General features: G+C 39.9%; 1 protein-coding gene across 1 annotated transcript; it reads right to left on the bottom strand.

Annotated features, from left to right (window-relative positions):
* Positions 1 to 226: 226 nt before the first annotated feature.
* Positions 227 to 11,292, bottom strand: LOC139121129 (proline-rich protein PRCC-like). The gene is made up of 8 exons (XM_070685776.1): positions 10,981 to 11,292; positions 8,977 to 9,158; positions 8,358 to 8,411; positions 7,199 to 7,846; positions 6,613 to 6,717; positions 2,333 to 2,470; positions 1,621 to 1,686; positions 227 to 999 (listed from the first exon to the last, which is right to left on the bottom strand). Exons 1-8 carry the CDS (start codon positions 11,177 to 11,179, stop codon positions 913 to 915), a joined length of 1,479 nt encoding a protein of 492 aa, XP_070541877.1. The 5' UTR covers positions 11,180 to 11,292; the 3' UTR covers positions 227 to 912.
* Between the last annotated feature and the right edge of the window lie 5,378 nt (positions 11,293 to 16,670).

Here is a 16,670-nt window from a genome sequence, read left to right as displayed (position 1 = left end):
ACTACACTCAGCGATGAATAGAACACTCCAATATTTTTAAATCATACATATGATTCACTATCAGGAAACTTAATTCTTGGACAATAAATTCATATAACACCATAACCATGATTCATACTTGGTAGATGCTGGTAGAAATTCTTGTTTTACTTGCAGCCCAACATTTGAAACAATCCGCAACTTTGTTCTTTTGAACTTTGAAAAAAGTTAAATTATACACAATTCCTTCAAGTCACTGTTCCATCTTTTCATTGAGTCATTGTTCTGTCTTTTCAGTGAGTTACTGGGCCACTTGTACATTTCTCTTTGAATTTGCAACTTTGCTTATCAGAACATGTTGTTCAATGGTAGATATTGTTTCCTGATCAAATCATACTGCAGTGTCTATCTTTTTTCTCAATTCACAGTCATGGTGAAAAACATACCAATTTTAAAGCCTGGTACAAGTTAATACTATATAGTGATCATCGCATACTTTACGATGAATTTTTTGCTCAAGAACTTGTCAGCTATGTTGCATGTAATTGCCATATTTGGAGATCTCTGTAGCTTCCATTCACTCTGATTGACTGTCCTGTTGGAAATTTCTGCAAATCACAATTACTGCAATTTTACATGACGTTTTAAACTCCTCTTGATAAATCAATGACAGTAAGGAATGACTTGTGAGTGCTTCTGTTTTATGGCAGTGAAGAGATCATTGTCAAATCATACATGTAAATCAATATATGCTGTAAAAGCTATTGGCATTACAATCAGAGAGAGTCTGAAGTAACCCTAGGTGTACTGACAATTTCACATCATCAGAAAGGGCAAGTCCTTGAAAATCACCAAGGGAACTTTTACACTTATTTCACTATTCACATAATGTAATTTCCATTCTCTGTAGTGACCTCCTTATCACTGTGTTGTCTAGAATCCATATTTTGCTTGTGTCTGCTTCCTTGTCAGCCGGTTTTCTGCCCAGGAGTTTTTGAGTTCCAATTCTCTCTCCTTGGCCTGCAAAGAGATTTACAACAAGTCATGTTTTCATCTAAATGTTCAGTTGACACTTAAAAGATGAGTGTAAGTACATAACAGCACACCATTCATGCAAATATTCCTACTGAATTGACAATAAAGGACTCAATGCTATATGAATCAGTGATTTTTTTATAGGTAGCTCTCGCCTCGAAATTTAAATATTTCCACTTTTGCCCAGACTTTCCTCAAGGAAACTTTAGACAATCTCCTTCTGAAATCACAAATAAAAATCAGGGTGACCATATAAACAAAGTAACCGATATTTCCCGACACTTGAAATTCAAAATGGCCGTAATCCCTGTGTAAACTCTGCAGGGAAAATACAAGCATGGCCTTCAAAAGAAGCCTTCATACATAGTAGACCAAAACAGTATCGCAACAGTGTGAGAATCAGAATATCTGTCTCCGAGGTGCATCAAATCTTGATTTTGTCTTCAGTAGTTCACTGTGAATTATCAAACAGAAAATTCTTTGATAGTAGGAATCATCCAAGAAACTGAGACTAATATGAACTGACCCTCTAAGCTTCTTTTGTTAGTTTTTTCTAAAATAAATAACAAAATAGCTTGGAGTGAATTCATCAATGAATTGAATTACCTGATGAGCAAGGTAGGTAATTTGATGTTTCTTTCTCTGTTGACTGGTTGGTAGCTGCTCCTTTCTCTGTGAAAGTTTGGTAAAAATAAAAACAGAAAGAAGTTAGAAGAGCTGGATATTAACTGGATATAAATTGCATGATTGCACCAGTGTTGTCTTGAAATCTTGAAAGCGTTGCTGGTTCATGAGTATTTGCTGAAAATGTAGTCAGACTGACAAGTAGAAAGATTGCTGGAGCAGTCTTGACTGTTAAAGGTAAATTAACCTACAATTTTTTTCTATTGTGCAAATATCAAGCAAAACATGTTATACTTGTACCTGCAGAATGGATCAAGACACCCTTGCAGATTAGTAGTATAGCAGAAAACAAGAAAATATTCTTATATCAATTGCATTTTCAAAAAGTGCAAGCATTTTCAAAATCTGCAAGTTCAATGTAGTTGAAAGTATGGTCAACAACCTTTTTCAAAATCCAATTTAATTACATGTATGTTGACTCTAATGCAAATTAACATAACATTCAAATTATGCTTTTACACATTCAGTTGTTTGGAACTTGATTTTGAAATATCGAAAGGCATCGTTGGCATACAGGCATTTCGTGGGCCTAAACTTGGACAAAAGCCACTAAAGCCTACAAGCAAACATTTCTGCAAACATCCTGATGGTAGAACAACCACATGGATAAATCTAATTCTAGAGATGCTCTCACCAATTTGGCTCTGTACTCTTTTTCCTCTGTCTGGTGTTTAGAAACCCATTCTGTACTAGTGTAGTCCTGCCTGTCTTCCTGGATATCTATGATTTGAATAGCTTCACCTTGCCTTTTCTTGCCCTGAAGCCTTTTAAACTGTACAGAGGGAAAGAAAGGGAGGGGAGCAAAGAAATTACAAACACACAGAAACAGCTTTGTTTAGTTCAATGTCATACATCTTGATAAGTGGGGTTTACATGTGCGTGTTTACTCCGGAGCTGACACTGGGTTAAATTTAAACCTGTGTCAGTTGGACGTGTGACCAGACAACACCGAACTAACAAAGAACTAAATTAATTTGGTGTGGAAGGGCTGGTCCAGGTTCGGTGCTCCGTACTAAACATGGCCTATTTACACGTGTGACCAGAGCACCGAACTAAACGCCAAACTATATCCTGTCTTCGGGCTTGCGGTCATTACCACAATGGATGGTGTTCAGGCAAGAAGTTCGGACGATCGTGGCAGCGATTGGTTGCAGGACGAACTGATGGAAATGAGTACATTTGTAGTTTAATTAAATCAAAATATACTCATTTCCATCTGGCGAGATAAAAACGTCATCCGTATGATGGACGGTCGAGCATGGACATAAACAATCTTTTTTTCCGTCCATGGTCGAGAGATAGGCAAGTTTATGAGGTCATCGCTGCCAGGGCCAGGGAAAAGGAAATCAAGAGAACCGCGGAGCAACGTCACGACAAAATCAAACGGTTGTGAGCCAAATTCAAAACTGTGTCCGACAACAACCCTCGTTATGGCAAAGGTAGAAAAATGGATGTCCCCACCTTACAATAAAAAAGTTTGCCTTGCATTGGTGTTTGTCTCGTTTCTGATATATGTGAAATAGGATCCCCACGTTACTATCCAATTGTTAGTGTTACAATAGTGTTTGTTTCGTTAAGAATAGGTGTAGGGAAGTGTATTTTAATGAGTACGATAGTGTTTTGTTTGTGTATTTGTCCATATCGACCAATACACGGGTGCAGTTCAGGATTCATGATCAGATCAGGAAAAGGAAACATAAACTTGCTCTTTTTCTTCAACGGAGACTCATCGATCTTAAAACGGAATGGATATCGACATTGGGCAGAGCGAGGCAATAAAAATTCTCTTCTAGTAAATGTCTTCGCTGATGGCGTCTCGATCAATTGATTGTAACACGGTCTCCGTGTTTGAAACAAAAAGAGCGTAGACAGTAGTCCTGCGTACGATGTGAGTTCCCGACGTTGTAAGGCCTAGCTCCCACCACATGTGGTGGGAGGCCGTAAAACGTTGGGGGAACACACAGCGTCGTACCCAGGACTACGTAGACAGCAGCTGTCCAATGTTTGTGTCTGCCATCGCAAGCAGACGATTGTTCTCTGGTCCAGTGAATACCGCTGAGGATGCTTGACCCGATCTAAATTTATACCTTGTTGATTGACATGTAAACGTGAGATTGCTTAGATCGCTGATAAGGAATATTTATAGAGCGACTAATCAGATCCCCTCAGGTTTAAAAACCAAGTCATCGTTGATGACACAGTCCCCACTTGTTAATGGGTACTATGATTACAGGTCCTCAGAGAGGATAGAGTCCTCTTCATTAGGTCTGTGATAAAAATACTTTTGTATATTTGCTTGATACATGTCTGAGTTATGGTTCAGGACATGAAAAAGTCTTAATAAAATGGCTATACGGCGGCCATATGGATCGTATCACAAAACAAATCAATGTGCATATGTATGACATAGGTCAATGTCCTTGTACCAACTTTGAATAAAATCGGTTGAGATATGCCTGAGTTATGGCTCTGTACATGAAACAAGTCATCGTTGATGACACAGTCCCCACTTGTTAATGGGTACTTTGATTACATGTCCTCAGAGAGGATAGAGTCCTCTTCATTAATTAGGTCTGTGATAAAAATACTTTGATACAGATACGCTCAATGGCCAAGAATGACCTACATACAAAAAAGACCTACATATGTATGACATAGGTTAATGTCCTTGTACCAACTTTGAATAAAATCGTTTGAGATATGCCTGAGTATTATGGCTCTGTACATGAAAAAATCGTAACAAAATGGCCGCACGGCAGCCATATTGGATCGTATCACATAACAAATTGACATGCATATGTATGACAGTAGTCAATCTCCTTGTACCAACTTTGAATAAATTCGCTTGATACATGTCTGAGTATTACGGCTCTGTACATGAAAACATCGTAATAAAATGGCTGCCTAGCGGCCATATTGGATCGTATCACAAACCAAATAGACGTACATATGTATGACATAGGTCAATGTCCTTGTACCAACTTGGAATAAAATCGGTTGAGATATGCCTGAGTTTTGGCTCTATACATGAAAAAATTGTAATAAAATGGCCGCCAGGCGGCCATATTGGATCGTATCACAAAACAAATCGACATGCATATCTATGACATTGGTCAATGTCCTTGTACCAACTTTGAATAAAATTGGTTGAAACATGTCTGAGTTATGGCTCTGTACATGAAAAAATTGTAATAAAATGGCCGCCTGGCGGCCATATTGGATCGTATCACAAAACAAATTGACATGCATATCTATGACATTGGTCAATGTCCTTGTACCAACTTTGAATAAAATCGGTTGAAACATGTCAGAGGTATGGCTCTGTACATGAAAAAATCGTAATAAAATGGCCGCCAGGCGGCCATATTGGATCGTATCACAAACAAATAGACTTGCATATCTATGACATTGGTCAATGTCCTTGTACCAACTTTGAATAAAATCGGTAGAAACATGTCTGAGTTATGGCTCTGTACATGAAAAAATCATAATAAAATGGCCGCCAGGCGGCCATATTGGATCGTATCACAAAACAAATAGACTTGCATATCTATGACATTGGTCAATGTCCTTGTACCAACTTTGAATAAAATTGGTTGAAACATGTCTGAGTTATGGCTCTGTACATGAAAAAATTGTAATAAAATGGCCGCCAGGCGGCCATATTGGATCGTATCACAAAACAAATACACTTGCATATCTATGACATTGGTCAATGTCCTTGTACCAACTTTGAATAAAATTGGTTGAAACATGTCTGAGTTATGGCTCTGTACATGAAAAAATTGTAATAAAATGGCCGCCTGGCGGCCATATTGGATCGTATCACAAAACAAATCGACATGCATATCTATGACACTGGTCAATGTCCTTGTACCAACTTTGAATAAAATCGGTTGAAACATGTCTGAGTTATGGCTCTGTACATGAAAATATCGTAATAAAATGGCCGCCTGGCGGCCATATTGGATCATATCACAAAACAATCGACGTGCATCTGTATGACATATGAAGTAATCCTTGTACCAAGTTCGAATGAAATCGCTCCTTGCATCTCCGAGATATCTGCGTGAACGGACGGAGCACGACGGACGGACGGACGGCACGCACGGACGCACGCACGGACATGACCAAACTATAAGTCCCCCGGACGGTGTCCGTGGGGACTAAAAATCATAAAAATAAATGGCCGCACAGCAGCCATATTAGATTGTATCACAAAACAAATTAATGTGCATATGTATGACATTGGTCAATCTCCTTGTACCAACTTTGAATAAATTCGCTTGATACATGTCTGAGTTATGGTTCCGGACATGAAAAAACGTCACAAAATGGCCACATGGCAGCCATATTTGATTGTATCACAAAACAAATCAATGTGCATGTGTATGACATAGGTCAATGTCCTTGTACCGACTTTGAATAAAATCGGTTGAGATATTCCTGAGTTATGGCTCTGTGCATGAAAAAATCATAACAAAATGGCCGCACTGTGGCATATCATAAAACAAATTGATGTGCATAGCTATGACATTGGTCAATGTCCTTGTACCAACTTTGAATAAAGTCGTTTGAATGATGCCTGAGTAATGGCTCTGTACATGAAAAAAATCAAAATAAAATGGCCCCCCGGCAGCCATATTGGATCTTATCACAAAACAAATTGACATGCATATGTATGACATAGGTCAATGTCCTTGTACCAACTTGAATAAATCGGTCGAAACGTACCTGAGTAATGGCTCTGTACATGAAAAAATCGTAATAAAATGGCTGCCTGGCAGCCAAATTAGATCGTATCACAAAACAAATCGACATGCATCTGACGACATTTGAAGTAATCTTGACAACAAAATCAACATCTACATGCAAACTACAGTGTGTGCAAGCAGTTACAATGCCAGGACTCACCCCTTCATCATTGATGTAATCATCATGTGATGTACTCTCAGCGGCTTGGTACTGCTCCTGATTGTTGCCAAGGTAACCACTGGATTGATCTTCTGTAACAGTATACTGAAAGGCAAATACAGCTGAGTTAGAGCTGGTGATAACATTTTGTTATTCTGTGAAAGATAAAGTGGTAACCTTACAGTTGGATTTTTTGACATGGTCAGTGAATTTATTTTGAAGCCACCAAACATTCATTTATACACCTAGTAGATTCTACTACACTTAACAAAACAAGTATTTGTGTTGTTATACTCATGTATTTCTAAACAACTGGATGTACCTAACAGATTGCTACATAAAAGTTTTGTTTCCATTTGCCTTGTTTGATGGCTGAATGAAAGTACGAATACTTCATGTAGCAGGATGAGGCACACAGTTGTGCATATTTCATCTTCAGCAAAAGAAGCAAGATCTTATTTTTTTAACTATCGTACAAAATTCATACCCATTTTCATCATCACTGGTGAAAAACACGAAAACCTCCCAAAAAGATAAAATTCAAAATCTTTTGATGGTTAAAGTGTACATATTAGCAGACCAGCACCTGTTGGTAGGGTTCTTGATACGGTTGGTTGTAATCCTGGTAGCTGTGTTGATACTGTTGACTGTAGCCATAGGAATTGCCACTGGCTCCATATCCATGGCTGGATGAACTCACGGCATTTGAACTTCGACTGAAATCAAGAGGTGCATCTGCTCTGTTCATTGGCATTGTACTAGTCGCTGATGAGGATGCAAGATGGTCACTCACTGGAGGAATTTTTGCTGCCTGTTGCATAGATATTGAATTGTTCTGATGCAAATTTGACTGTGAATTTTTGAAAGCCAGTGGAGTATCCTGACCTGAAGAAATTTTGGTATTCAAAGTCTGATTCACAGTGGATGAAACATTTTCTGATTTCACATTCTGGACTTGTCTCTCAGTATTTAACTTTTGAGTATCTTTTTCATCAAGAGAAAAGAAACTACTCGGTTCGTCGTCTTCATCACTGCCGTAATTTAAAAATCCTGCCATTCCAGATGTCCTGACAGCTGGCTTGGATGTCTGTGGTTTAGTTGATGTGGCTGGTGTCTTCACCTGTGGTTTCTGTACACTTGGTTTCTTGGTCAGTGTGTGTGGGATGAGGATCCTGTTGTTTTCCTTTGCTATGGCATGTTTTGGTTGGGGAAGCAACGCAAACAGTCCAGAACCCTATAGAGATAGAACAGTAAATTTTGAGTGCAGCTTCATAGTGCAATAGCATAGTTGGAAAAAATTTATTGATACTTTGAAGTGACGAACAATAACGACAGAGCACTTAAGGTCACTGACACAATTTGGCAATCACAGCATAGGGACCAAAGCCTGTATGAACTGATGACATACAGACAAAATCACATTCTAGTATTTCTTTACTAACAATTGTCACATTGTAACATTCACACTTGCAATATTCTGAAAATAATCCCGATTCATGATCTGAATCGATTTTGCACTTAAGTCGTAAGTTAGCAATTTTCCATTTCATGGAAGACACAGAGCCACTCTGCAGTCTTCTTTCCAATTTCCCTAGGGAAGAGCAAAATATTTTCCAGCACTACTTACTCCTGACAGCCACATCAGTTATTGAAAAAAAAAATCTCCATTGTAAGGAGAAGGAGAAAAACAGTATTCCATGTATGTAAGACCTGTACTGTTATTATCCGGGACTAAGATAACATACCTGGGAACTTGGTCTGGCTTTCTTTGGAGCTGGCTCGTCCTCATCAGAGTCAGGCTGAAGATGATCACAACAAATATAGTTGCATTGTTAAGACATGAACAGATGCTTTTTTGGTATGTGTGGTTTGGATGACATAAAAACTGGAATTGGCTCCTGCTGACATTGACTTGTACGGTGTAACACATTTTAAAATCTGATTCAAGAAATAGACATGGTGACAAAAGTAGTGCACAAGCGCTGGCAACAAACTGATAATGCCTTGTCTTACAAGCATTTTGGTTACAATTTTCTGTACTTAGGTTTAATTGTTTCCAATGGTGAAGAGAAAAGAGGACCCTTGCTCTATTATTATTTTATTATTATTATTATTATTATTATTATTATTCAATTCTTAACAAACGCACTACACATACGTCTCAGTGCATTGTACATACCATAAAGGACAAAAAAAGACAAAGTTATCAAATGATTAATTTATCCACAGTAAATGATTAATTTATCCACAGTCACAAGGCATACAAGGGTGTCCACGCATTGGTTTAGCCAATCCTGCACTGTAAATAACATATTAAATTTATACACTAGGCGACTGTCGCTGATAACCCTTGTTGATACTCACATCTGGCAATGATGGTACAGTAATTTTGACAGGCTGGCCTTTCTTTGGAGGAGGTAGATTCAGGGATCTCATTGGCCGATCTGTGGTTGAAGATGGCTGACCACCTTGCTTTACAGAAGTTTCTGTATTTGTACTTTCAGACATGGTTTTTGTCCCTTTGCCATATCCAATGGTAACTACATCTGCAACAAATTTTGACTTTATTAAGACTTTGTACACTATGGAAGTTGCAGCAGAAAAGCACAATATATTTCTGAAACAGTTCCTGCAGGAAAGGCAATTAGCTTGCTTCTGTTTACAACTTTTTGGGGGTGGGTTGAACATACAGCAAAAGGACACTTCCTGGGATACAGCACAGGCATAGGCACATAGGTGAACTAAATTTGGATGCAGGAACATGCTTAGACTGTCGACAGTCCCTCGTGCCTTCTTTGACCGGATTCACTTTATTAAAGTGTGGTAGCAATCAAACGTGGGCGATTGAGCGCCGAAGGCGTGAGATCGAGTGCGGAAGGCACGAAGACTGTTATACCTTGTATGCGCCCTCACAAAACCGTATGAAAAAGGCGACGGTGATGTCACAACAAGTGACATGGAAAGGGGTGGGCTTAAACTGCAGCGCTATTCCTTGATTATATGCGCTTCCCAGACAACGACTGTCGACATAAAAAACACAGTGCGGCTGTGGTAAAGGAAGGGCAAAATTTTGTGAACAAAATTTCTGGTTCGTTTACGTAATTCGGCTGATTTTCCAAGGAGTACTCAAGATTTTCACTCCAGCAGCGAACTTTGACTTCTATTGATATGCTAATAAGATCACGTTCGAACGAGAGACGTTTGTTCACAAAAGGAGCTAGGGAATGAGACGTTTGTTCACAAAAGGAGCTATGGAATGAGCAATAATCAGAGTTCAGGCAGGTATAGGTCATTTTATTGAATTACGCTCACTGTGGTTTATTTTGCCGTTCAAAGTTCCGATACATATTGTGTCGTCGTAATAGACCCACTTTCGCTGGCAGTTGGCCCGCAGCTATCCGTGGCGGGGTTGACCTTTGACCCGCATAGCGATGCCCGCTACCCCGCCAACAGATAGCTGCGTTTCCACAGCTACATGAATGTATGACCTGGAGGATGACCTTCCACTATCCAAATATGGTATTGTTACCCCACCCATTACTATGATGCGATACCTCATGAATATGTAATAGCAAGGGGGATTGCGTGAGGCGTAACAGTCGCTTGTACCAGCAAATACCGGAAGCTACGCCAATACGCGAGACCAAGCGGTACAAGCGACTGGCGAGAGTCTAGAACATGCTTAAAGGTATACAATCACCTGTAATCTACATATGCCCATATATGGTCAAAGGGGCGTTCCTTAGTATTCAAAATGCCCATGTGAGGGCGCTGTTTTAAAAAAAAAAACGGCCACCCGCTTAAAATCTGTGATTGGTTAGATTTTCTCCTTCCATGGTAACTGTGTGTACCTTTAACTGACAGAGACTACTTTTGTTGCTTTGAAGCAGGTATAGAAAAGACAGTCAGTACTGATGGTGGGGAATATTCCTGTTTTAACAGTGAACGTTTCAAACAGAGAGCTGCAGTTTGTTGGGGAAAATGTGGATGCTTGCAGCAGCTCACTCAACAGCTGATATCACAATAAGACAGTTTTCGTAATACAAAAGTTGTTGAGGTCATAACTTTGTCGGCAATGTTGTCCTGATTTTTGTCAACATTGCTTGAATATCACTAGATTTATACCATCCACAGTCCCTCCATCTATGGAGGTAGAATATTTTTGCCTCCGAGCTCCATCACAGGTAAACACTCTGGTTGATGAGTAGTTTGAGCACCAAACAAGTGACAGTGTTAATACGTTTCGTGGACCCAGACGAAGACTTTCCTGATATGTTTCCGTTTGAGTCACGAGACAGTAAATCTATGCTTAAAGCAAAGGCTATAAGCCCTGGGTTTAATCTTTGCTTTGAATTATCAACAGCTTACCGGTGTCCACTGAAGCAGATTTTGGAGGAGGCAAACTGGACAAGAGTGACCGTGCCGAAGAAACCGGAAGCGGAGTTTGTTTGCGTGCTGTAGTACTACTGAACGAGTCTCCTGATGATGAGGCAGTTGACTTCGGCATATGCATGTTTTCCTCCTCGCTGTCGCTTTCATCGCTGCTCCCGTAGTTGACTAAAGACATTTCAATCTAATCACCCGATAAAATACTGATGTTTCTGTATAAACGTCTGCCCACCACTTTCCACAGTCTTTCGCTGTCGTGACTCACGTAGGTGCCTGAAATGTTGAGGGCGCTGCAATAACCCGGAAGTAAATTTTTGATTGGCGGATGGTGAATACTTGTGTGACGGTCGCGACGTACGATCGTGACGGTACGGACTCCGGAGTACGGAGGAGGTAACTTATATATAGTTTGTGTGTAGAGAAAAACAACATATTATTTTCATAAGATATCGAACAAGGTAAGTGCCAGCTCTACGGACTTTGTGTCATTGCAAGTCGAAAGGGGGGTAATGTGCATCCATCATATCAGTAAACATGTCAATTTGCTACATCGCTCTTCCGGTTACAATCAGACTCGACCTAGTGTAATCGCACGATTGATAACAAATGAATGGCAAAGAGAAAGCTATATTTAAAAGCTTTCGCTGGCCATTGTTGTTCGGCACATTTAACGCATTCGCTGTTGCTCTAGTTTCAAATTAAAGTATAAATTTCTGTGACTCGACGGGATGTAGTTGAAGCTCAACACGAACATGGCAATCTGTAGATGTGCTGGAATCCCCGCATTTGTGTAGGCGGATTCGGAAGTTGGGAATCCCACGGTACACAGGCTAGAATTCTTGTCGTGAGCTGAAGCCACACTTTCGAAAGTGTGTAATTTGCGTATACTTGGTCTTTTCTCCGTTTCCAAACTGTAAAGGCATGCGCCTCTTCCTATCCTTGCTTCATGTTCTATAGCTGCAAAATTGTAGCTCTACGGTGAGGCGGTCGGTGAGTTTTGGTTTTGCGACCTCGCTCACAGTAGAACTACAATGCCGAAGGCCCTGAAGCATACAAAATAAGCAAGCTGCACATGGCATGGCATTTTGATGTAAAATCCCATATATTTACTGCATTTGGTCATACTGATTTATCACTACTGAAGATTAAACACTATACTACACCAACCTTGTCGTGTATGGGCTTTGGTATTTGTTCAAATACGTCGATCGCGTTCCAAAAACATTTTTGGAGCCGCCATGACCCACTTACGGTAATGGCGGCTCCCAGAAACACGCTCAATGTTTATGGAACGCGATCGAAGTGTCTGTGCTAATACCAAACCCCATAAACGACAAGGTTAGTGAAGTATAGTGTTTAGTCTCAGTAGTGATAAATCGGTACGACCAATGCAGTAAATATGTGGGATTTTACATGAAAATGCCGCGCCATCTGTGGCGCGCTTATTTTGTATGCTACAGGGCCTTCGGCATTGTAGCTCTACTGGTGAGCGATGTCGCAAACCAAGACTCACCGACTGCCTCACCGTAGAGCTACAATTTGCAGCTAATGTTCTATCAATATGACGTACAGCCAGGCCATATGTGGCCAAAATGAGCAAATGCTTTATATGAGCACGGTACACGACCATTCTTCATTGTTTTCTACTCAAATTATGCTGCACATAAGATAAATCTGTTTTCCATTCACATTCTTAATTTGAACGCCTTGCCGAAATCAAATTAATTTCATATTTTTGCAGAATTGTGACATGTGACCATTGACAACGATCCTATCAACCATGGCATCAGGTACAGACTCAGGGGTGTCATCGATATCGTCAACCAACAGCAGATCCATGGTGTCAGATGTAGCCGTGGACGCATCACCTGAGAGCTACTCCACCACAGTGCAGGGTCAGCAAGAAACGCCCAGGATGCAACAGTGTCAAGTTCTCATTCATCGCCTGGTGAAACAGAGCACTCATCTTCTAGCAGGGAATCCAAAGAGGAAAGCTATGACTTTACATTGTGGTATGATAAGGTAGATGAGCAAGTAGCCTATGAACTGATAGATTTCTTGGAAGATAAGCACAAGCTTCAAGGATTCATAGAGGACAGGGACTTCATTATTGGTGCTGACAAGTTTCGCAATATTGACAGGGGCGTCGATAATAGTGAGAAGATTCTCATTGTTATATCGCGGAAGTCGATTCAGTCTGCATGGTTTGAAAAGCTCATTCACCACAGCCTCATACGAGCATTGGAAAGTCACAAACGCAAGTTCTGCGTGATTCCAATTTACGTCGATCTGGAGAAGAAGGAAGCCCCAAGTGCACTGAAGACTGTTGCTGGTGTCAAGTACACAGCCAAACACTTCTGGAAGCGATTGGAGAACACAATGGGCATCTCCACGGAAGAAGTGTCAATCTCTCCCAGTGGAAGCAGCTACAGCAGCAGTGGTATATCACCTGACAGCTCTAGTAGCTACAGCATGGGCTCACCTTTCCAGGCCAGCAACAAGAACACTTCAAAAACACAGCACAAAAACAACAAACAGATTGATCTAAAATAGAAAACACAGTGTTTTTGTCCTGATCCAAGTAGAAAATAATGATTTTTATCAGCAACAACAGTTTTCTAGCAAAATTTTATTCAAGTGATACTCATCAGCTGCATACTGTAATTACATCCAATTTATACCTTGTTGAAATCTTGCATAAGGAAGAGCTTCTACTGAAGTGATGGGTGACTTTAAAGTCGGCAACCTTGTCCAACTTGCTGCTAGGTGGCGCCCTTTTACACTTAGTGATTAGTGTCTGAAAGCTATTAAACAGTCAGTTAGGGTGACATAAAAAATACATGAGAGCTGACAGTGCTTCTGCCACCCATATCATCATGTTTCTTTTGAACTTTCCTAGAGCTCACAAAGCAATGCTGAAACTCGGGCAGGTGTACAGTAGGGGGACTAGATTGGATCTCATTCTCTTGTGTTGATTTTGTGAAAGTTGAAATTTTCAAAGCAAACATTGATCAAGTAATGTGTGTATGTGTAACCCAATGGCAAAGTATGTTGTATCCTATGAGATTTATTTGCCATTGTAAATTTCCTCCAAATATCCCCAGTACTTGTTACTTTCATTGAATTCTGACAAACCTTCAAAAGTCACATGAAACTTCAATATCCAGAGTTCGCGTTTACGCAAAAATCGTGCGTATTTACGCATTGAAATTGACTCTCTACGCATTTTTTTCATCGTTATGCGTTTTCTATACGCAAAGGATAACACCGAAAGCACTCCCCACGACTGAGCTTAGGCGACAACCAGACGAAATTTGTTGCAACACATTTCTGTCAATCACTCATTTTGTGTGGAAAGTTTCGGATTCTCTGGGCGTTGTCTGAAAAATCGGCATCGTAGTCCACACGTTATCACGTTAGGCACGTTATCATGTCAGCTGTGCCTATGAATTACGTTGCTAATTTTCAGGCTAGCGATAGTTTCTGAAAGTGAGTGATTGACAGAAATGTTGCGACAAATTATATAAATGCCAACCGTGCACGATCATCGTGTCTCGCTGTTCCCAAATTTTGATCAAGCACACATGCAGCATGGCGTCGAAGCAGACAAATCTGTTTTAATTTCTTTCAACTTTGCTCTACGAGTCCGTGAAAAAAATGATTCATTGGTAGAGCTCGTCGGAATCCCGATAAATTTTGAACACTGCAGAAGTGTCTGGATGGTAACTGGTCGTTCAGGCACCAAGTCGTTTCGGCCCAAGTCGTTTCGGCCTCTCAATTTCCGGTCCCAAGTCACTTCGGCACCGCAACCCAAGACGTTTCGGCATCTGTGTTTCGATTTTTTTTTCAAACTATTTAGTAATTGACTGATCCGTCATATTCGTAAGCGTGACCTTTGCGTTCTGACCAGTACTTTATGTGCATTTTGAATTTTGCCGTGCTGTTTCCTCACCGCTTTCAAACTTTTTCCGTGTCGGCGGCTATTGATATCGATAAACTTGTGTCACAGATTTGAAAATAATATGAAGTTTTTTCTTACGGTCTCTTCCCATGTTCTCACAAAGATTAAGCATGTACGTGAATGTTAGTTGACACTATACTTTTTAGTACTTTGATTTGTAACATTACGCTCCAGCACTAGTTCCCACAGGTAGCCTTCAGCGGTGTCGAAACGTCTTGGGTTGCGGTGCCGAAACGACTCGGACTTGGGGCCTGAATTGGAAGGCCGAAAGTCTTGGGCCGAAACGACTTGGTGCCGAAACGTCCAGAAACCGTCTGGATAAGCTGCCATAACTCTAACTTTTGGGTTGCCCGATGTGTTGTGACGGTTGCATGTATACCCTTCGCTGTTACGTTTCAACATTGTTCAAGTTGTTCGTTAAACTGTTTTCATTAAAATAATGTTACCTCGTACAATCCGAATATGTAGTGTAGGTTTATTCAACGGCACATTGTATTTTGCTGTCAGTTTTTTCATCAATCGAGTGCGGAAGTGAAATTACGCACTCAAATCCAGCCATTACGCAATTTTAGCAGACTAATGCGTATGCCGTACGCGAGGAGAAAAAAGTCACCGCGAACACTGAATATCATTGAATTTTTCTAGACATACTTGGTAGATTACTCAACCAGGCATCTGCCACCATTAATTGCAGAAGTGTGCTTTTCCGGGAATCTCTTGTTTTTTCCAAGGTCAAAGTAAAGAATGGAAGAAGGGATGTTTATCATAAACAAGAAAACAAAAAAATCATAAACAAGAAAACAAAAAAAGCAAAAGATGAATGGGTAACTAACAAATTAGTGCTGCAAGTTGTAATTGTAAATAATTTAAAGATGTAATTTACGAAATTGCTTAACACTTTTACCATAAGACTTTTAGTTCCTTGCCTTTGTTTTCGACAGAGTGGTTGGACAAGCATATTGTTTTCAGTAACATATTTGGACTAGCTGAGAGGAAAGTTTCAAGGCCCAGACTTTGTGAATTTTATATACATGCAGCTGGAACATTTAATGGCAAAGAATCAAGTGTTAGTGATAAATTCAGTATGTGGAAATTCTATTCATGGCAACCATTTTAGAAAAGGAAAAGACATACTGTTACATCAGTAAAAAGTAAAAAAAATAGAGAACGAGAGTAAAAAATTATGGAAATGCTGATTGTGAAAATTACCAAAGTGTGCAAGTGAAACTATGATGAAATCTGACTGGATGTTGCACACTATAGAATTCACAGGGCTTTACACAGAGAGCCTAACAAGTGGCTATGATTTCTGCTCAGAAGTTTTGGCTATGGCAACGAAAGCATTTCTACCCTCCTTTCTGAACAAGATAGTTTTTTAGTCCAAAAACCGCGACTTTTTCATTTTTGACCTGTTAATATAAATGTTTATGACTCTTTTGCACCATCACTGTTTACTTTCGTGGATTTAGGAACTGTCACAGAAATATCAATTTATTTTGAAGTACATTATAATATTGAACCACAGTTCTTCTATCACTCTGATTCAATATTATAATGTATTTTGAAATACATTATAATATTTAACCACAGTTCCTCTGTCTCTTTGATTGAACTACTGAACTCTTTATAAAGGTCTGGTAAGCCATTTAGTCCCAACCTTAACCTTTCTGTGAAAGATACATTTTGTCCAGCAGCCAACAGTGTTTTT

The sequence above is a fragment of the Ptychodera flava genome, chromosome 21 (assembly GCF_041260155.1).
Source record: "Ptychodera flava strain L36383 chromosome 21, AS_Pfla_20210202, whole genome shotgun sequence".
Classification (NCBI taxonomy): Eukaryota; Metazoa; Hemichordata; class Enteropneusta; family Ptychoderidae; genus Ptychodera; species Ptychodera flava.
This window is presented reverse-complemented; position numbering and strand designations above follow the sequence as displayed.